Here is a 23,948-nt window from a genome sequence, read left to right as displayed (position 1 = left end):
TTTATCACTTAAAATGGAGCCTGGTGAATGCTCTGATGAAATGCTAGTCTATTGCTAAACCCACCACCAGAGGTTCTTTAGTAAATACCTGATTAATGTTATTCCTCTGGGCCTAGCGAAAAAACCTGTACCAGGGGAATCCCCTTCCGCTAACTCTTTCAAGGGACAACCCACCTATTTGCTGGGCCATTGTGTATTCCTGTGTTTGAGTATGACTCAGCTATTGCCCTAAGTAATCACTATGCAGACTAGCCCAGAGCTTTTCTAGCTCTGTTCTTTGTAATTGGTTTCACTGTCTCTACTAGCAGTGAATTTGAATGTTACTGAATAGTTAACATTCTTACTGAACTCCAAGCTCACCATCGGCTTCAAGGATTTTCTAGGAACCATTGGAACACTAGTGGAGGCTTAGCTATATGTCAAAAATCAACCCTTAAAGGTACTTATAATAAAACAATACTGAAAGAGAGCACATGTATCCAAACACCAGACTAACGAAGAGACAAGGTTTGAGTATACAGGCTATGGGAATGTCCAGGACGGTTCCAGGAAGCATAGTTTTCTTGAAACTCTTTGCTTTGTGGGTGCTTCCAGGCCTTTCAGCCTGTCAAGCAGACTTCACTGGAGTGGGCATAGCATACACACACACACACACACACACACACACACACACACACACACACACACACATACACACACACACACACATATATATACATATATACTCTCTCAGAACTCAGGTGCTAGAGCAGGTGATTTGAAACTTAAATTTACCTTCAGCTGCATAATGCTTGAACTACATGAGACCATACCAAAAAAGAAAAAATCTTTGCAAACAGACCAGAATTGTAATACTTTTATTTAAAACACACAGTGCTTTAAAAACTGTCATATTTCTCAGTTTTAAAATAATATGTTAGTAATTCACCATCAGATAAGAACATGGCTGAAATCAATAAATCATTGAATAGCATAGGGAATTGCAGACTTGTTTTGCAGTAACCCTAAAAATTGCCTTAAATAGAAGATAGGAATTTTCTGTACCTTTAAGAGATAGACGGTCAGAGATGTCATGCTTTCTTTGTGTGTATTATGTTGAAGAAACATCTTGATATATTATTTTAGCTTAGTACTACTTGCCTTATAAATAAAGAAGGACATAGATCAGTTTGTGCAGGGATATATATGGAATCCCAGAACTCTGGTGATAGGGTCAGAGAGACATGCCTGACAGAAGAGATAAGCTATACCCTCAAGGAAAGGGCTTTAGGGGGAAATCCATTTAGATGGAAATGAAGCATATCTGGAACTTGGGTGGCACAGAAACAAATCCATTGGCAACTGGAGTAGTATCAAGGTCTTTCAGATCAACTGGAGATTTCAAGTTAAAGTTCTGTAAAATGGTGGTCAAGAATAAAAATAATTCTGTTCGAGCCAGACCCTCTCCCACACAAATCCGTTTTCCTGCAAATAAAAAACAAAGAAAGTAATAAACTCCTTGTGCTTATTGGGTTAAGGACTGTGTTGACAACTGTAATAAAAGAAAACCTATGTCACTCTTTGATATGGATGGATGGATAGTCATTTGGATGGGTAAATTTAAAAATGATTGACATACATTTCTCCATGGCTAATACTAGGAAATACCGTATTAAAGTAGGTGTATAAAAAGCTTTAGAAGGTGAAATAACAGCACTGAACACTGGACTTCCCATCCCCACAATTAAAATAAAGGAACATTTATTACTGCTCATGGAGGTGGGTAGCTGTGATAAACCCTGTTATTTAATGGGGCACAAAAGGATAGATGGTGTACTCCAGAGAATATGAATAATACATCAGAAGAGACAGAATACTACTTCTTTGGAACCAAATATCAGGATAATGTGAAAGACTACCATCAGAGAGGGGAAAGGGAGAACAGACAGTGGGGCAACATGGACAGAAGGTTCCACCCAGACCAAAAAAAAAATCATCTAAAGAAGCAGATAATCATGACACCTCATAAGTAGGGAACTTTAAAGAAAACCTTCTCGTATCTCTTAACAAATACTCAGAGTACTACAGCCAGTAACCATCTTGAGAATAGTCTTAAATTGTAAAAATTAAACAACTCTGGGGACTGAAAAACCTGACATCTTTGCAAACTGAGTCACCACAGATGCAAATCCACATCTACAAATGGACAGGCAGTAGTCAGCAGAAACAGTTGCTTACAAAAGAATATGTGATGTGTACCAAATACAATATGTCCTAAATTGGCTCATGTATTTAATTAAATATGTAGTCCACAGTTGGCAATGCTGTTTATAATGTTCTGGAAACTTTAGTAGGTGGAAGCTTAGAATGAAACTCAGTCACTGGAGATGTGTCTTGAAGGTTTATAGTCTCTCTAGCTTTTAGCCTGCCATCTGTTTCATGTTAAGCCAAGATGTGAAATGAATCTTTCCAGCTACCCCAGAGCTATATATTGCTCTTTCCCTAAGCCTCTCACCAAATAACAAGGGCTGGCTTCAGCCCTTCTGCAGTTCCAGCAGCAGGCAGTGTGCAGTTACTAGGGAACCATCATTTCCCTGCCCAAACTGGGGCTTCTGTGTCATGTCTCTTCCTCCATTATAGACGATCTTCCCTCAAACCATAAGCAGAAATAAACCTTTAAGGTGCTTCTTAACAAGAATTTGTACACAAAATCAAGAAAAGTAACTTGTACAGAAGACTGGTACCAAGGAGTGGGCTATCATGACACTGGCTACCTTCCTCACAGACAGCAACATGCCCTACTATCAAGGAAAACTTCTATAGTAGCTTAATGATATATCTAGACACACAGTCCAACCACGCTATGGTTTAGGTTGGTGAGTTTGGAAAGGATAAGTCAACATTCTAAAGTCCCACTAATGTGGATCAGCAGATACGTTTTGTCTCAGAGAAAGTGCATAGGCATTGGGAATAATGACTAGATCAAAGCTAGTCTGCTATTCTAAAAGAAAATACAAGTTGGAAAGTTTCAAGAGATACATACAAATTATTCTGTTGCCTGGAATTTTTTTTGAAATTCAAATATAATTACATCATTTAATCCTTGCCTTTACTTTCTGTAAATTTTCCCATACCCTGCTTGCTCCCTCTAAAATTTGTGATCTTTCTCTATTATTATTTCATATAAATTACAAATATATGTGTGTGAATGTGTCTATGTATATATACATGTAATTAAATGTATATGTAATATGTGTATATAGATATAAAAATACACCATGGTAAGTCCGTTAATGTTACTTGTATGCATATGAATTAAAAGTTAACAACATAGTATTGTAAAAACAATGAAGAGGCTCATCAATGGGGAGAAAGAAATTTTTTCTGCTCTTAGCATTCTTTAGTTGCCTGTAGTTCTTGGTTTAGGAATGGATCTCCATGAGACTTCCCTATTTCATGTTACCTATTGGTGCTGTACATGCTCAAGTCTTGTTTAGGCAGCAATATATCATGGGTCAAGTTTCCCTGTCACCTCTAGGAGACACAATTTCATGAAGAAAGTTGGCAATCAATATTCCTACCTTGCTGTGATATTGATGAGCCACAATAATGCCAAGCATGTCAAAATGTCCCTAAGGGTTCGATAATGACACACATGCATCTTGTTGGTAAACAGTGGCTGTCTAATTGGGCTTAAAGCCCCCTCAGCAGGTACTGGAAACCTACTCAACTTCTCTGACATAATGAGGTCATGGTTCTACTTATCAATATTTGCAGGCAAGTGTCTAACATTCATCAAAGAAACTTGTCTTTGAAACAAAGAGAAACCCTTAGAGAAATCCATAACTGATAAAAATGCAAAGAGCAGTTGAACATTTTGTGCACAGCTCCAGCAGACACATCTCTAGCACAGCTCCTGAAGCTAGGGCTTAGGGAGCATTGTGGAAGATGGGGTGGAAATATTGTAAGATTCAAAAGACCAGGAAATAATTTTGATTACCTGTTGAGAAAGGAAAAAAGTAGTCACTTTTCTTAAACTTGCCACTCTCATCCAGAAAGTGACTAGGATCAAACCTCTCTGGGTTGAGGAATTCTTTATCATCATATAGCACAGAAGTCAGTGATGCTATGACAGTGGTGCCCTGGAAACAAGAAGAATAAACAAGTCACGTAATATAAAGGTTTAAGAAGTAAGAGGGCCAGGCATGGTGGCACACACCTTTAATTCCAGCACTTGGGAGGAAGAGGCAGGCGGATTTCTGAGTTTGAGGCCAGGCTGGTCTACAAAGTGAGTTCCAGGACAGCCAGAGCTATACAGAGAAACCCTGTCTCCCCAAAGAAGAAGAAGGAGGAGGAGGAGGAGGAGGAGGAGGAGGAGGAGAAGGAGAAGAAAGAAGAAGAAGAAGAGAAGAAGAAGAAGAAGAAGAAGAAGAAGAAGAAGAAGAAGAAGAAGAAGAAGAAGAAGAAGAAGAAGAAGAAGAAGAAGAAAAGAAGAAAAAAGAAAGAAAGAAAGAAAGAAAGAAAGAAAGAAAGAAAGAAAGAAAGAAAGAAAGAAAGAAAGAAAGAAAGGAGAAGAGAAACGGTTCCGGGAATCCAAAGAAAGTAGTCTGCACAGGTGAAAGTGTGCACCACAGAAGCTGACAGCTTCTGGGACAGGCAGGAGCCACAGAGCTTCTGAGGCACCACCCTTTTGGGGCTCCGGGCATCTGGCCACCCTCCCGGCCAGAGGACAGGTGTCCGCCCGGTTCGGGAGGCTTTTGCCTCAGGATCAGCGGTAGCCATCTTGGTTCCGGGACTCTGCCCAAAGTAGTCTGCACAGGTGAGAGTGTGCACCACAGAAACTGACAGCTTCTGTGACAGGACAAAGCAACACAGCTTCTGGAAAAGGTCCTTTTTTTGGCCTACATCTTCGGCCAGGAGAAGGTCCAAACGCCAGATATCTGTGCACCTTCCCTGTAAGAGGAGAGCTTGCCTGGAGAGAGTGCTCTAACCACTGAAACTCAAGAGAGAGCTAGTCTCCCAGGTCTGCTGATAGATGGTAACTGAATCACCAGAGGAACAATCTCTAAACAGAGAAAAATATAACAACTAACTCCAAAGATTAACAGATGGTGAAAGGTAAACATAAGAATCTTACTAACAGAAACCAAGAAAACTCACCATCATCAGAACCCAGCACTCCCACTTCGCCCAGTCCAGGGCACCCCAACACACCCGAAAAGTTAGACCCGGATTTAAAAGCATATCTCATGATGACGGTAGAGGACATCAAGAGCACATTAATAACTCACTTAAAGAAATACAGGGGAGCACTGCTAAACAAGTAGAAGACATTAAAGAGGAAGCACAAAAATCCCTTAAAGAATTGCATGAAAACACAACCAAACAGGTGATGGAATTGAAAAAAACCATCCAAGACCTAAAAAGGGAAGTATACACAATAAAGAAAACCCAAACGGAGGAAACGCTGGAGATAGAAACCCTAAAAAAGAAATCTGGAACCATAGATGCCAGCATCAGCAAGAGAATACAAGAGATGGAAGAGAGAATCTCAGGTGCAGAAGATTCCATAGAGAACATCGGCACAACAATCAAAGACAATAAAAAATGCAAAACGATCCTAACTGAAAACATCCAGGAAATCCAGGACACAATGAGAAGACCAAACCTACGGGGACACAGTGAAACTAACAGAAGTTATGAAACAAATGGATCTGACAGAGAACTACAGAACATTTTATCCTAAAACAAAAGGATATACCTTCTTCTCAGCACCTCATGGTACCTTCTCCATAACTGACCACATAATTGGACACAAAATAAGCCTCAACATATACAAAAATATAGAAATTGTCAAATCACCATGGACTAAGGCTGATCTTCAATAATAGAAAGTCAACATTCACATGGAAACTGAACAACACTCTTCTCAATGATAACTTGGTCAAGGAAGGAAGAAAGAAAGAAATTAAGGACTTTTTGGAGTTTAATGAAAATGAAGCCAAAACATACCCAAACTTACGGGACACAATGAAAGCATTTCTAAGAGGAAAACTCATAGCTCTGAGTGCCTCCAAAAAGAAACTAGAGAGAGCACTCATTAGCAGCTTGACAACACACCTAAAAGCTCTAGAACAAAAGGAAGCAAATTCACCCAAGAGTAGACGGCAGGAAATAATCAAACTCAGGGGTGAAATCAACCAAGTGGAAACAAGAAAAACTATTCAAAGAATCAACCAATCTAGGAGCTGGTTCTTTGAGAAAATCAACAAGCTAGATGAACACTTAGCCAGACTCACTAGAGGACACAGGGAAAGCATCCTAATTAAGAAAATCAGAAATGAAAAGGGAGACATAACAACAGATCCTGAAGAAATCCAAAACACCATCAGATCCTTCTGGAAAAGGCTATACTCAACCAAACAGGAGAACCTGGATGAAATGGACAAGTTTCTAGACAGATACCAGGTACCGATGTTAAATCAAGATCAGGTTAATGATCTAAACAGTCCTATATCCCCTAAAGAAATAGAAGCAGTCATTAATAGTCACCCAACCAAAAAAAAAAAAAAGCCCCGGACGAGATGGGTTTAGTGCAGAGTTCTACCAGACCTTCAAAGAAGATCTGATCCCGGTTCTTCTTAAACTATTCCACAAAATAGAAACAGAAGGTACTCTACCCCACTCATTCTATGAAGCCACAATTACTCTGATACCTAAACCACAAAAAGACCCAACAAAGATAGAGAACTTCAGACGAATTTCCCTTATGAATATCGATGCAAAAATTCTCAATAAAGTTCTCGCTAACAGAATCCAAGAACACATAAAAACAATCATGCACCCTGACCAAGTAGGGTTCATCCCAGGGATGCTAGGATGGTTCAATATACAGAAATCCATCAATGTAATCCAGTATATAAACAAACTCAAAGACAAAAAACACATGATCATCTCGTTGGATGCGGAGAAAGCATTTGACAAAATCCAACACCCATTCATGATAAAAGTCTTGGAAAGATCAGGAATGCAAGGCCCATACCTAAACATGATAAAATAAATCTACAGCAAACCAGTAGCCAACATCAAAGTAAATGGTGAAAAGCTGGAAGAAATCCCACTGAAATCAGGGACTAGACAAGGCTGTCCACTCTCTCCATACCTATTCAACATTGTACTTGAAGTCCTAGCCAGAGCAATTAGACAACAAAAGGAGATCAAGGGGATACAAATTGGAAAGGAAGAAGTCAAAATATCACTTTTTGCAGATGATAAGATAGTATATATAAGTGACCCTAAAAATTCCACCAGACAACTCCTAAGCCTGATAAACAGCTTCAGTGAAGTAGCTGGATATAAAATTAACTCTAAACAAGTCAATGGCCTTTCTGTACACAAAGGATAAACAGGCTGAGAAAGAAATTAGGGAAACAACACCCTTCTCAATAGACAAAAATAATATTAAATACTTTGGCGTGACTCTAACTAAGGAAGTGAAAGATCTGTATGATAAGAACTTCAAGTCCCTAAAGAAAGAAATTAAAGAAGATCTCAGAAGATGGAAAGATCTCCCGTGCTCATGGATTCGCAGGATCAATATAGAAAAAATGGCTATCTTGCCAAAAGCAATCTACAGATTCAATGCAATCCCCCAACAAAATTCCAACTCAATTCTTCAACGAATTAGAAACGGCAATCTACAAATTCATCTGGAATAACAAAAGACCTAGGATAGCAAAAACTCTTCTGAAGGATAAAAGAACCTCTGGTGGAATCACCATGCCTGACCTAAAGCTTTACTACAGAGCAATAGTGATAAAAACTGCATGGTACTGGTATAGTGACAGACAAGTAGACCAATGGAACAGAATTGAAGACCCTGTGATGAACCCACACAACTATGGTCACTTGATCTTCGACAAGGGAGCTAAAACCATCCAGTGGAAAAAAGACAGCATTTTCAACAAATGGTGCTGGCACAACTGGCTGTTATCATGTAGAAGATTGCGAATTGATCCATTCCTATCTCCTTGTACTAAGGTCAAATCTAAGTGGATCAAGGAACTCCACATAAAACCAGAGACACTGAAACTTATAGAGGAGAAAGTAGGGAAAAGCCTCGAAGATATGGGTACAGGGGAAAGTTTCCTGAATAGAACAGCAATGGCTTGTGCTGTAAGGTCAAGAACGGATAAATGGGACCTCATGAAGTTGCAAAGCTTCTGCAAGGCAAAAGACACCCTCAATAAGACAAAAAGACCACCAACAGATTGGGTAAGGATCTTTACCTATCCTAAATCAGATAGGGGACTAATATCCAATATATATAAAGAACTGAAGAGGGTGGACTCCAGAAAATCAAATAACCCCACTAAAAAATGGGGCTCAGAACTGAACAAAGAAGTCTCACCTGAGGAATACCGAATGGCAGAAAAGCACCTGAAAAAAATGTCCAACATCCTTAATCATCAGGGAAATGCAAATCAAAACAACCCTGAGATTCCACCTCACACCAGTCAGAATGTCTAAGATCAAAAATTCAGGTGACAGCAGATGCTGGCGAGGATGTGGAGAAAGAGGAACACTCCTCCATTGTTGGTGGGATTGCAGGCTTGTATAACCACTCTGGAAATCAGTCTGGCGGTTCCTCAGAAAATTGTACATAGTACTACCGGAGGATCCAGCAATACCTCTCCTGGGCATATATCCAGAAGATGTCCCAACTGGTAAGAAGGACACGTGCTCCACTATGTTCATAGCAGCCTTATTTATAATAGCCAGAAGCTGGAAAGAACCCAGATGCCCCTCAACAGAGGAATGGTTACAGAAAATGTGGTACATTTACACAATGGAGTACTACTCAGCTATTAAAAAGAATGAATTTATGAAATTCCTAGCCAAATGGATGGACCTGGATGGCATCATCCTGAGTAAGGTAACACATTCACAAATGAACTCACACAATATGTACTCACTGATAAGTGGATATTAGCCCAGAGACTTTGAATACCCAAGATATAAGTTACAATTTGCAAAACACATGAAACTCAAGAAGAACAAAGACCAAAGTGTGGACACTGTGCCCCTTCTTAGAATTGGGAACAAAACATCCATGGAAGGAGTTACAGAGACAAAGTTTGGAGCCATGACAAAAGGATGGACCATCTAGAAACTGCCATATCCAGGGATCCATTCCATAATCTGCTTCCAAACGCTGACACCATTGCATACCCTAGCAAGATTTTGCTGATAGGACCCAGATATAGCTCTCTCTTGTGAGACTATGCCGGGGCCTAGCAAACACAGAAGTGGATGCTCACAGTCAGCTATTGGATGGATCACAGGGCCCTCAATGGAGGAGCTAGAGAAAGTACCCAAGGAGCTAAAGGGATCTGCAACCCTATAGGTGGAACAGCATTATGAACTAACCAGTACCCCGGAGCTCTTGACTCTAGCTGCATATGTATCAAAAGATGGCCTAGTCGGCCATCACTGAAAAGAGAAGCCCATTAGACTTGCAAACTTTATATGCTCCAGTACATGGGAATGCCAGGGCCAAAAAGTGGGGGTGGGTGGGTGGGAGGGTATGGGGGACTTTTGGGATAGCATTGGAAATGTAAATGAGGAAAATACCTAATTAAAAAAATTTAAAATAAAAGAAGTAAGAGAAACAATGGTTATGGCATAGTCAAAGCTTATGAGGAAATAATGTCCAAACAAGAGCAGAGGCATATATAGACACACAGGTCATGTAACACATGGGGATTGGTTGGCAGTAGTCCAGTGGCAGTGTTCTTGATACAGTGTCCTCCAAATAAGTAATTTGATATTCTGTTATCAACAAGCTTAACACTGTTATGCATCACGACCCATTTGTCTACTTCACCCCTGTTATTATTGAATCATGCATAGTTGAAATGTGGCTTCCAATGTAAGGTTTTACATGAAAAATCAGAATTATCTGCTCATAGTAATGTTACCTGAATAATGTCTGATAAAAATAACAATGTCTTGTGGAATAACGTGGTCAAAACCAAATTATTGAGAGTTTTTCCCTGTCATACAGTTTATTTGCCTTAATTTTAAAATATACATGATGTCTGTTCACAGTTAGAGCAGCTGGACAAAACCTAAAGAGAGGACAGACTTAGAAATTTGCAAATTTTCTAAGAATTCCAGTAAGGGCCATCACTTTACTTGAGTATAAACATTGAAATTTTGAAATTGACCAGATAATTCACAAAAATGGATATTCATAAGGTGTCAATGAGCCATACCATAGATTTTATTAATTAGGAAAAGGGTAGAACCTTAAGACAAGAAGTAGCCATATCCACTAGCAGCATAGTTAACATGCTTCAGCCCACCTTACAACAAGTGACCCCTGTGAGATCTACATTGTCCATTTTTATGCCACAGTTATAACTGGGAGCAAACTATTAGAGGACACTGACATATAAACCAACCCTGAAACAGAGAACATTATATGAACTGGAATATTTAATAGGTTAATATATGAATTATGATAAATGTGCCAATGTACTTCTTAGCATTCTGGTAAAATACTAGAAGGGCCTTTTCAAAGACTAACAATATGAACTTTTAATTTTATTTGAAAGTAAAAACAGCCAAGAGAAAATGTGAAAGGTCTACAGTGTCACAAACCAAGATGTGATCTAAAAATTTATAAGCTTTTATTGGAAATAGCATAAAATGTATCCAGGTTCCATATTTAAAGTGTTTACATTTTTCTTATATTGTAGGGACAAAAAAATTGCCACCAACCACTCAGTAAATTCTTAAGAAGGTAAAAAAAATTTAAATAAAGAGAAGGAATATATAAAAAAAAGAAGGTAAACAATATACACTGAGTATCTCTATGTTATTTGAAATAAAGGAAAAGTAAATTACTCAGATAAAGACATGTTTAGTATTGCTGGAAAGTTATGAAGAATTTTCAATAATTTTCAATAAAGACCTCTAATTACTTCTAAAACAAAAATTCTAGTACAGCCTGGTTTTGAATATACTGTGTGTGGTTTGGTTGGCTTAATCTCCTAATTTCTCTGAAGGTTTTGCATAACTTTCTCTTTAATATTGGTAATCTGGAAATTGCAAGACTCAGTATCTTGGGCAAGTGATCTAGTTTCACTCACTCTAATTTGAGATCAAGAGCATTAAGGCACAGTGTAGAAGAAGGACGCTTACCTTGGGAATGAGATACTCTCTGAATTTCACGTCACGGGTCACGGCATGGGGAAGGCTGGTGGGAAGGAGATCAATGTATCTCTGGATCTCATGCAACACAGCATCAGTGTAGGGCATGCTATGCCTGTCCTGCATGCAGGGGCTCCTGTGTCTGCCAATCACACAGTCGATCTCTGCCTGGACTTTGGCTGTTTTAACACAGTGGGAAATGACAGAAATGGAATGAATTGGCACACTGGCCCCAACTCGGGGTCACTTGTAGCAAGATGAAGATGCTTGACAGTATTCTGAAAGCATAATATTTGCTAATGAAGTGACAGTTGCTGTGATATGCATACTAATATCCTATCTATTAGGTGTAACAATATAGAGCCCTTACATATAAATTAGCATATGTAAAAATCAATATCAGTATTGATTTCAAATAATAAACAGAAGAATATTGAGTAAAGAAAACAGCTCTTACAGAAGAAAACTATTAAACAAATATTATATTTATACAAAAACAATGCAATACATTTTAAAATAAATTTCAATGGTGTTGTGTGAATGTCTGCGTGTAGTTTCCAAATATGGCCACATTCCAACAATTTCTCCTGAAATTTATAATTATGTGGAATGACTACTTCATTCTTATCTATCATTGGAGAAATTTAATTCTTCTTCATGTGGGAATAGGAGTTTCATATTTGGTAGATGTATTAAATATAAACTAATTTCCCTGAGTCCAAAAGGGCAACTGTGTTGTATTTATTGGTTAAATATTCATTACTACATAAAATCTGTGTCCTACTACCAGCCAGAAAGTATGCAAGAGTTGACTTAGACCCCCTCCCATATATTTGTAGAAATTTACAAGTTAGCCTTCATATGGGGCCCTTAACAAGTGGAGTATGGGGTGTTTTGGTCTCTGTTTCCTGTCATTGGATTCCCTTCCCCCTACATGGACTGTCTGGTTGTGCCTCAGTGAAAGAGGGTGTGTCTAGTCTTGCTGGGACTAGATGGACCAGGATGGGGTGGTACCCAAGGGGACTCATCTTTTCTAAGAAGGGGAGGGTGAATGGGGCAGACACCTACAGAGGTGGGACCGGGAAGAGAGGAGGGATGACAGTACAACCTATGCCCTGTTTTTTTTTTTTTAAATGACTATTTTCATTGTTAATGATATCTTGGATTTAACTCCATTTCTCTCTACCAGTTTAGACTTTTTTTCATTTTATTGGAATTATTTTGAAATATGTAGGTAGATGTTTCAAAGTTCTGCTTAAACATGTCCAATTAGGGGAAGTTTCATACTATCAACCACTTATTTCTGTTTACTTCCTGGTTCTGGTCTCACATTTTTCTTATCTATCAGTCCATTCTGAACTGGAAAGTGAGATTTTAAGTGTGACGCCCAGCAGCCTCCCTTATGGTTCAATCTCCCCCATGAGTACTCTGGATTCCTGTATCCCATTACTTAGCATGAATTGTATCACATATTTGAATGCAGTATGTTCCAATATTTTTGGAAAAAAAAGAAAACATTAAACTCCATAACAAACAAGGAAGGCTTGAAAATTCCCTTTTTTCTAGGAGTATATATAACAATAAGCTTTCAGAATTCTGGTAAAATCTGACTACTAATTCACTGTATATGACATGGTTTATTACCTAAAGGTTTCTCTTCCACACTGGTAATCTGAAACTACAAGACATGACATCTTGGTCAATTATTTCATTTTATTCATTGTTATGGATATTATATGACCATTATCTAAAAAGATAGTAACACATGGAGGTGTGTACATCACAGTTACTCTATAGAAGTTATATATTGCTACTTAAATTGAAGAAGCTGAAAGAAGAGATATAGAAGGTTTGAAAGCACAGATTATTCTTCTTCCTTATTGAATCTTCCTCCTATGTCATCCTCCCTTCTTCATTAATTGTCCATCTTTATTCCCCTTCTTATTGTTTGAGGTCTAGTGAATACTACATTTTCACTGTTCAATTTTATTAGGCAATATCAAATCCTCTGAACTTAAAAGGACTAATTGGACTTTGAAATTATCATCATCAAGGACCTCCCACCCTGCTGGAGCCAAATCTTCATTCAGATATCCAACTGTGCCTGGAAGTAGATCCTGTGCTCCAGCTCCCCCCCCCCCACATATCCAGAAACAGATTGACTTCCAGGAGTTCTGACACACCCAGGCTTACAGGTATGTCCCCTACCCCTGGCCTAATACCTGGCCTAACTGGGACCCCCTATGGCCCAGAGGATGTAGAACCTCCCACCTTGCCAGAGACACAAGTTCCTTAAAGCTTGCATCTATGCCCAGGAGCAGATACTGTGCTCCAACTGCCCTCCACCCCACCTAAACCCAGAGAAAGCTTGATGCCCAGGAGTTATGATACCCCCAGGCTCAAAGGTGAGTCCACCACTACTGCCCCAATACCTGGCATAACTGGGACCATCCCCAAGAGATCAGAGTATGCAAGACCTCCTGCTCTGCCGGAGATATCTGAGACTGGGAGCAGCTCTTGTACTCCAGACCCTTACTCCACCCTGTGCACATCCAGAGTCATCTTGAATCCTAGGAGTTCTGACATAGACAGGCTCACAGATCAGGCTCTCCAGACCCCCATCCATATCTAGAGTCAGCCTGAGCCAAGAAGGCTCAACATAACTAGGTTCATAGGAAGGATGGGCTCAAGTCAGAAACATCAAGGCCACTTAACACAAGAGATAACCAGATGCTGAGAGGCAAGTGCAAGAATATAAGCAACAGATTCCAATGTGACTTGGCAATATCAGAACCCAGTTCTCCTACCATAGCAAGTCCTGGATACACTAATACACCTGAAAAGCAAGATTCTGATCTAAAGTCACATCTCATGAAGATGATAGAGAAGTTTAAGGAGGATATAAATAGCTCCCTTAAAGAAATACAGGAGAGCACAGGAAAACAGGTAGAAGCCCTTAAAGAGGAAACACATAAATCTCTTAAAGAAATACAGGAAAACATAATACAGTTGAAGGAATTGAAGAAAACTGTGCAGGATCTAAAAATTGAAATAGCAACAATAAAGAAAAAAATCAGAAAGGGAGACAACCCTGGAGATGGAAAATCTAGGAAAGAGGTGAGGAATAACAAATGCAAGCATCACCAACAGAATACAAGAGAGAAAAGAGAGAGTCTCAGGTGTAGAAGATAGCATAGAAGGCATTGACACAACAGTCCAAGAAAATGCAAAGTGCATAATGCTCCTAATCCAAAACATCCAAGAAATTCAGGACATAATGAAAAGACCAAACCAAAGAATAGTAAGTAAAAAAGAGAGCAAATATTTCCAACTAAAAGACTCCCCAACTAAATATCTTCAAGAAAATCATAGAAGAAAACTTCCCTAACCTAAAGAAAGGGATGCCCATAAGCATACAAGAAGCCTACACAATGCCAAATAGATTGGACCAGTAAAAAAAAAAATTCCCCCTGTCATATAATAATCAAAACACCAAATAAATGAACAAAGAAAGACTATTAAAAGTGGTAAGGGTAAAAGGCCAAGTAATATATAAAGGGAGATCTATCAGATTACACCAGACTTATTAACAGAGACTGTAAAAGTCTCTTGGACAGATGATCTTGGACAGATCTTGGACAGATGTCATATAGAGCCTAAGAGAACAAAAATGTCAGCGCAGGCTACTATACCCAGCAAAACTCTCATAGATGGAAATCAAATTTAAACAATATCTTTCCACTAATCCAGCCCTACAGAGTATAATATAAAGAAAACTCCAACCCAAGGAGGGACACTACACCCAAGAAAAAACAAGAAATTAATCGTCTCACAACAAACCAAGAAGGGAACCAGACAAACATAATTCCACCTGTAACAACAAAAATAACAAGAAGCAACAATCTCAACATCAATAGACCCAATTCCCCAATAAAAACACATACACTAACAGAATGAGTACATAAACAGGACACAGAATTTTGATGTATACAGGAAACAAATATCAGTGACAAAGACAGACATTACCTCAGAGTAATAGGATGGAAATTTTTTCCAATATTTGAAATGTAATAAATAAAATAATCAATTAATAAAAAAGAAAGGAAAAAGAAATTATGGTTATCACTTGAGTGGATTTGTGGCACAGTTGCAACGTCTTTTTCACCTTTGTGGGCAGAGCTGAGTTACTTTCTTACAATTTTTTTATTCTCTGTGTGTGTGTGTGTGTGTGTGTGTGTGTGTGTACGCGCGCGTGCATGCGCGCGCGCGTGCACACACTTACTTGAGAACATGACTGTGGACATGTGGTTCTGCAGTTTTGAATGTGCCATAGTGTATATATGAGGATAATATACAACATCAAGGAGTCTGTTCTCTCCTTCCACCATGTACCTGAGAACAAGGAATATAGATTTTGAGCAAGAACCTTGCTCATTGAGGCATCTGATTGCTCATGTTTGGTTCTCTTTAAGGAAAATTATAAAGATGTTATTAAAAGACAAAAATTATAGGACTACCTTGTCTGGCCTGAGTGGGAGAATGCATCTAATCTGGAAGAGACTTGATGTGCCAGGGTTGTGGGATATCCTGGGGACCCCACCCTCTCAAAGGAGAATGTAAGGTTAGAGGGACTCTGTGAGGGAAGGACTGAAATGGGGAGCAGTGTTTGGGATGTTAATTGATTAATTACAGAATTAAAATGAAAAAGGGCCAGGAGTGGTGGCACATGCCTTTAATCCCAGCACTCGGGAGGCAGAGGCAGGCGGATTTCTGAGTTCGAGGCCAGCCTGGTCTACAGAGTGAGTTCCAGGACAGCCAGGGCTACACAAAGAAACCCTGGCTTGAAAAACAAAAACAAAAATAAAAAATAATAAATTAATTAATCAATTAATTAATTTAATTAAATAAAAAAGAATTGGTTCAGAGCTTAAGAGCACTTGTTGCTACTACAGAGGACCTGGATTCAATTCCTATTCTTTATACACTGGCTCATAACCATGTATCAACTACAGTTCTATATATTTCATTCTGTCTTCTAATCTCTGTGGATACTAGGTATGTGCATGGTACACAAAGATAATGTAGGCAAACATTCATATACATAGAAACATTTTAATTTAAAAAATATATAGTCCCTCAATAATTAGATCTATGTTAAATGCTACTGTAGTGAAGCAGATTTCTAACATAACAGATATGGGGATTTTTTCTTTCAGAAATTCTCCCTAAATTGAAATGTCCTCTCATTAAATTCTAAGGTTGATATTTTTTCTGAAAAAAAAGTTTCTATATCACAAATTTTAAGAAATAGAAAAGTACCTTCAAGAATATATCTGCTATTCAGTATGGTTTTTTTTTCCAATTTAAACTAACTTGTATTTTTAAAACAATTTGTGTGTTCAAATCACTTGCTATGAAATCCATGCAATAGAACAGGACTTTATTAGTCTTTTTTACTCCTGCCTTGTGTCTTCACTTCTCTGCTATGGACTAAGATATCTTACTTCAGTCCTACTGATAAATATAGCAGATTGTAGTGCCACAAAAGGTTAAATTCTGAGGTTTCCCTTAGACAAACAAAATGAAGGACTCCAGGAGTGTCTTCTAATTTCTTTCTGAAACTCATTTTCTTCCAAACTGTGTCCTTACCTGTGACTTCTGGATACTTGAGCAGGAGCAGCAGAGAGTACCTCAGGGTTGTGCTTGTTGTCTCTGTCCCAGCAGCAAACAGATCAGATGCTGTGAAGATCAAGTTCTCACAAGTAAACTCCGTCTTTGGGTTGTGCTTTTCCTAGGAATAGTTTGACTATGTTATCCAAAAAAATCATTTGTCAATGTACTTATTAAAGTGAATAAAATTACTTATGTGTGATAAGTTTGACCTGACAGACCTTGGAAAGTGTAGCAGGAGAAGAAACTGACCTATGTTCAGGAGATACGTGTACCCCCTACCTCATCATGCAATCCTATACCCAGTTTCTTGTGTGGAAAACTCTTTCATGAGACTCTTCAGCTAGGTGAGACATGCAAATTATGGACCCCCTTCCCCCCCCCCAAAAAAAAGAGGAAAGAAAAACTGGTGCCCCATTTCCCTATTGTAAAAAACATATTTTACTCAAAACCTACATAAGAAGGAAAAAAAAAGAAACAGCAAGTGATATGATGACCAGTCATTAAGATAAAGGTCACAATTGTAAATGTAATTAAAAAAAAAAAAAAAAAAAAGGACGGCCCCTGACTCATCAGGCAAGTATACTCCGTGAATAAGGATAGTAAATCTGGGTCTCCATCTGCCCTTGAGAGCTAAGGCTGTCCCAAAACCCTCTTTACCCAACCCACCAGAAGAATGTTAGTCTCCAAGGAGTGCTTTCACTAATAAGCTCAAAGGTGAGACCACAACTTTTGCACCAATATCTTGCCAAAGAGGGACCTGACAGGAGTGCACAGGGCACAGGAAATACAGAGTAGCTGAGGACAGGATCCTCCTTGTCTCTATCTGTGCCCTGGAGCTAAGGCTTTCTGTCCTACAGTTGTCCATGACCAAATCCTGCCCAGAGAGAGCTGATCTCCCAGGGGCACAGTTCACACGTGAGACAACTATTGCTCTAATAACTGGCCAAAGAGGGACAGGAGTGCACAGGGCACAGGAATCATGAAACAGCCAGGGACAGGACCCTTCCAATATCCAACCACACCCTGGAGCTAACCATGTGACACAACTATCCATACCAAATCCTGCCTGGAGTGAACTGGTCTCCCAAGAGTGTTGACACACCTAAGGTCACTGCTCCCTGCACCTCATTACCACCAGAAGAGAGCTGGAATCCCAGAAATGCTGACACAGGCTCACAGGCTCACAGGCCCATAAGAGAGACAAGCTCCTGGCAGACACAGCAAGAACAACACTAGAAATAACCATATGGTAAGATGCAAGTGCAAGAACCTAAACAATATAAACCGAGGCTATTTGGCATTATCAGAACCCAGTTTTCACACCGCAGCAAGTTCTACATACTCCAACAAACCAGAAAAGCAAGATTTGAATTTAATATCACATCTTGATGATGATGATGATGATGATGATGATGATGATGATGATGATGATGATGATGATAGAGGACTTTAAGAAGGGCATAAATAACTTTCCTAGAAATTAGAGAACACAGGTAAACAGGTAGAAGCCCTTAAAGAGGAAACACAAAAATCTCTTAAAGAATTACAAGAAAACACAACCAAACCGACCAAGAAATTGAACAAAACCAATCAGGATGGAAAAAAAATGGAAATAAAACCAATAAATAAATCACATGGGAGACAACCCTGGATTTAGAAAACCTAGGGAAGAGATCAGGAGTCATAGATGCAAGCATCACCAACAGAATACAAGAGATAGAAGAGAGAAACTCAGGTGCAGAAGATAACACAGAAACCATTGACTCAACAGTCGAAGGAAATACAAAATGCAAAAAGTTCCTAACCCAAAACAAGCAGGAAATTCAGGACACAATGAGAATAGCAAACCTAAGGATAATAGGTATAGAAGAGAGCAAAGATTCCCAACTTAAAGGGCCAGTAGAGATCTTCAACAAAATTATACAAGAAAACTTCCCTGACCTGAAGAATGAGATGCCCATGAACATACAAGAAGCCTACAAAACTCCAAATAGACTGTACCAGAAAACAAATTCCTCCCATCATATAATAATCAAAACACCAAATGCACAAAATGAAGAACATTAAAGGCAGTAAGGGAAAAAGGTCAAGTAACATACAAAGGCAGACCTATCAGAATAACACCAATCTTCTCAATAGAAACTATGAATGCCAGAAGATCCTGGGCAAATGTCATACAGACCCTAAGAGAACCCAAAAGTCAGACCAGGCTACTTACTATACTCAACAAAACTCTCAATTAACATAGAAAAAAGAAACAAATATATTCCATGACAAAAACAATTTTACACAATATCTTTCCACAAATCCAACCATACAAAAGAATAACAAATGGAAAACTCCAACACAAGGAGGGAAACTGCACCCAAGAAAAACAAAAAAAATAATCTTCTTACAACAAACCCAAAAGAAAATAGCCACACAAACATAATTCTACCTGTAACAATGAAAATAACAGGAACAATCACTTTTCCTTAATATCTCTTACCATCAATGCACTCAATTCCTAAATAGAAAGACATAGACTAACAGATTGGATAAGTAAACAAAACCCAGCATTTTGCTGCATACAGGAAACAAACCTCAGTGTCATGTCAAAGACAGACACTACTTCGGAGTAAAAGGCTGGAAAAAATTTTTCCATGCAAATTGCCCCAAGAAACAAGCTGGAGTAGCCATTCTAATATAGAATAAAATCGACTTTAGACCAAAAAAATATGAAAAAAGATAAGGAAGTGATATTTCATACTCATCAAAGAAAGAAATGTACTGAGAAGAACTCTCAATTCTGAACATCTATGCTCCAAAAGCAAGGACACTCACATTCATAAAAGAAACTTTACTAAAGCTTAAAGCATATATTGCACCTCACACAATAATAGTGGCAGACTTTAACACTCATCTCTCATCAATGGACAGATCATGGAAACAGAAACAAAACAAAGACACAGTGCATGGCTGTGAGTGTAGGGAAAGAGGGGGGAGGGAGAGAGCCTGCATCCTGCCAGAATTCCTGTGCTCTGGGGCAGGCAGATGCAGGAGGACTGCCAGATGCTTTCCACATGGCCCCGGGTGGGCATCTGGCTGTGTGAAGCCTCTGACCCCACACGGCAGGGGGTGGACAAGGGCCAGCCCCCGGTACCAGGTTCTCAGTCTCTGGCATCCCACCCTGGATATGGCAGAGGAGCAGAGAACAGAATAGGGGCCCCAGGGCAACACTCTCAGCCCTGAAGATATGGGAAGAGGGCAGAGGGAGAGAGGTTCCCACGAATGCAAGAGTCCTTAGTCCAGGCCTTGATGAACAGAGACAGTCTATGGTTTTAGAGATTTATCGTAGAAAGTCAAAGGGAAAGAGAAAGGGTAGAAAGAGAGAGAGAGACCAGCCATGACCAAGAGGAGAGAAGGGGGGAAAGGAAAGAGAGAAGAAAGGCTAGAGAGTAAGAAAGTTTAAAAACAGAGAGGTAAAAGCTTAGAGAGTAAGAGAGAGAGTAAGAGGGAGAGAGTGAGGTGGGGACAAGCAGACCCTCTTATAGTAGGCTTGTTATCTTTCTGTTGCTAGGTAACTAGGAGGCGTCTAATCTGAAGGTCGGGAGCTTGGGACATTGTGTACAGGAGTGCTAACGATGAGCCTCTCCTGTGGAGGTTGTGGGGGCAGTAACTTCGACAGGAGCCATGAGGGACCACCTTCTGTCCCATGCAGGTGAAAACTAACACCACCAGATCCTACCGGATTTCACGACCTCAGCTCAACTGGAGACCAAGCTGTCTATACATAGCCCATTGTCCCACAACACAGTGAAACTAACAGAAGTTATTAACCAAATGGATTTGACAGATATCTATAGAACATTTCATCCTAAAACATAAGAATATACCTTCTTCTCAGCACCTCATAATACCTTCTGCAAAATTGACAACATAACCAGTCACATAAAACCAGAGACACTGAAATTTATAGAGGAGAAAGTAGGAGAAAGCCTCAAAGATATGGGCACAGGGGAAAAATTCCTAAACAGAACAGCAATGGCTTGTGCTATAGATCAAAAATTGACAAATAGAACCTCATAATATTCCAAAGCTTCTGTAAGGCAAAAGACACTGTCAATAAGACAAAAAGGCCACCAACAGATTGGGAAAGGATCTTTACCAATCGTAAATCTGATAGAGAACTAATATCCAATATATACAAAGAGCTCAAGAAGCTGGACTCCAGAAATTCAAATAACCCCATTAAAAATTGGGGTACAGAGCTAAACAAAGAATTCTCAACTGAGGAATACCAAAGGGCTGAGAAGCATTTGAAAAAATGTTCAACATCCTTAATCATCAGAGAAAAGCAAATCAAACCAACCCTGAGTTTCGACCTCACACCAGTCAGAATGGCTAAGATCAAAAATTCAGGTGACAGAAGATGCTGACGAGAATATGGAGAAAGATGAACACTCCTCCATTGCTGGTGGGATTGCAAGCTTGTACAACCACTCTGGAAGTCAGTCTGGTGGTTCTTCTCAAAATTGGACATAGTACTACCAAAAGATCCAGCAATACCTCTCCTGGGCATATATCCAGAAGATGTTCCAACTGGTAATAAGGACACATGCTACGCTATGTTCATAGCAGCCTTATTTATAAGAGCCAGAAGCTGGAAAGAACCCAGATGTCCATCAACAGAGGAATAGACAGAAAATGTGGTACATTTACACAATGGAGTACTACTCAGCTATTAAAAACAATGAATTTAAGAAATTCTTAGGCAAATGGATGTATCTGGAGGATATCATCCTGAGTAAGGTAACCCAATCACAAAAGAAGTCACTTGGTATGCACTCACTGATAAGTGGATATTAGCCCAAAAACTTAGAATACCCAAGATACAATTTGCAAAACACAAGAAAATCAAGAATTACGAAGGCCAAAGTGTGGCTACTTCATTCCTCCTTAGACTAGGGAACAAATTACCCATAGAATGAGTTACAGAGACAAAGTTTGGAGCTAAGACAAAAAGATGGACCATCCAGAGACTACCCTAACCAGGGATCCATCCCATAATCAGCCACCAAACCCAGACACTATTGCACATGCCAGCAAGATTTTGCTGAAAGGACCCTGATATAGCTGTCTTGTGTGAGGCTATGCCAATGCCTGGCAAATACAGAAGTGGATGCTCACATTCATCTATTGTATGGAACACAGGGCCCCCAATGGAGGAGCTAGAGAAAGTACCCAAGGAGCTGAAGGGATCTGCAACCCTATAGGTGGAACAACAATACGAACTAACCAGTACCTACAGAGCTCTTGTCTCTAGCTGCATATGTAGCAGAAGATGGCCTAGTCAGCCATCATTGGGGAGAGAGGCCCCTTGGTCTTGCAAACTTGATAGGCCCCAGTACAGGGGAACTCCAGGACCAAGAAGTGGGAGTTGGTGGGTAGGGTAGCAGGGTGAGGGGAGGGTATAGGGAACTTTTGGTAGCATTTGAAATGTAAATAAAGAGAATATCTAATAAAAAATGAAAAAAAAGAAATGTAAATACATAAAATATCGGATGGATAGATAGATAGATAGATAGATAGATAGATAGATAGATAGATAGATAGATAGATAGATAGATAGATAGATAGATGGTAAATCCATTGCACGGCAAGCATACGGGTAAAGTTCAGTTGATCAGAATGGAAACCTAACAACAACAAAAAAGACCTTACATTTATGATGAGTGCCAACAGTGTTCAGTGAAAGTAAGTGGCTTTTCTACAAAATCGAGCTATGACAGAAGCATTTATTCATATAGATGCCTGAGAGACATCAATCTATACTTCCACATTCACATCAACTCACTTGAAGTTACACTCAGTTAAGGCGTCATTCATCCATGGCACTAATCATTCCTTCTCACACTGCAGCCTACACCTTAGAATTCACCTGAAAACTCCTCAGCTGTGCACAGCTAAGATTTTAAGATTTGATTCAATCTGCAGATGTTGTAGGTAGTCTGGCTATCTTGAGCTCTTTTATAAGTTTCCATACATTGTCTACAAAGACAGCATTCATCTTTATATTATGGCATGACATTTTTTTCTGAGAATTTTGGAAATCTTTCCACGTGATGGACCCATTGCATTATATGACTCTTTATCCAGGTTATTTTGTTTAAAAATAGAGTCAATATATTCAAATTACTGAACTGAATACTATATTACTGAAATTCTTACTGTAAATCCATGTACATATTAAGCACATGAAGTACTTGTCAAACAGTGCTGGTCTGAGCCATTTAAATGTCCCTGTAAATACAAACAATTCATGGGTCAAAAAATGCTCAAGCAGTCAAATAACTAAATTGGAGTTTTATTAAAATTTTACCTGCTCCATTTTGATCAGGAAACAATCAATAAAGTCCCGAGGATTGTTAATATCCAGTGACTCTTTATGCTGTATTACTTTTGCCAAAAAGTAATGTTTTGCAAAATCAAAATTTTTAAGTAATTTTCTGTGTCTTCCTGGTAGATAATCAATGATAGCGGGAAAATTATTGCAAACCTACAAGATAAAAGGGTAGAAGCTTAAAACACGGAATGTATGTATATGTACCTTATAGTATACGTTAGCCAGGAAGAGTAAATATAAATGTATATAATAGTTGTCTATCTTAATGAATGACTTTATGTTTTATATAGAAATTCTTTTTGCTTGTTAAAATGTCTATGGGAGAATGAAATAAGAATTTTACCAGGGAAAGTCTCAAGGATTCTTGAATTACAACTGTAAACCTGTGCAGACCAGCTAGATGATTTCTTCAAGATCATACAGTGTTGACAAATTTTAAGATATATCAACTCAGCATGGGGATAATTTGATGGGATCCAGACACACCACTCAAATATTTTTTCACTCCCATGCCAAATGTATGGCTAGTTAAGATGTCAACTGTTGATAAAATACCAGTGCTGTACCCAGGGTTCCTAGCAGTTTCAATCCCAAACACTGTCTCCACATGAAAAAAATACTCTTATTGCAAATTTTGATGTTTCTGCTAAGTGTTTTGATGTCCAGGTCTCTAAAATATTTAATGGTGTATAAG

The 23,948-nt window shown here is 39.0% G+C and overlaps 1 protein-coding gene across 1 annotated transcript in view; it reads right to left on the bottom strand.

The window, feature by feature from the left end:
- Positions 1-1,156: 1,156 nt before the first annotated feature.
- The window catches only part of Cyp2c66 (cytochrome P450, family 2, subfamily c, polypeptide 66), a 72,859-nt gene continuing 50,067 nt past the window's right edge, over positions 1,157-23,948 (bottom strand). The window contains exons 5-9 of the mRNA NM_001011707.1: positions 23,231-23,407; positions 16,846-16,987; positions 11,188-11,375; positions 3,980-4,121; positions 1,157-1,464 (exon numbers count right to left, since the gene is read on the bottom strand). Of these exons, the coding sequence (NP_001011707.1) occupies positions 1,283-1,464; positions 3,980-4,121; positions 11,188-11,375; positions 16,846-16,987; positions 23,231-23,407 (831 nt within the window). The 3' untranslated portion in view covers positions 1,157-1,282. The remainder of the gene's footprint in view (positions 1,465-3,979; positions 4,122-11,187; positions 11,376-16,845; positions 16,988-23,230; positions 23,408-23,948) is intronic.

The sequence above is a fragment of the Mus musculus genome, chromosome 19, assembly GCF_000001635.26.
Source record: "Mus musculus strain C57BL/6J chromosome 19, GRCm38.p6 C57BL/6J".
NCBI lineage: Eukaryota > Metazoa > Chordata > Mammalia > Rodentia > Muridae > Mus > Mus musculus.
This window is presented reverse-complemented; position numbering and strand designations above follow the sequence as displayed.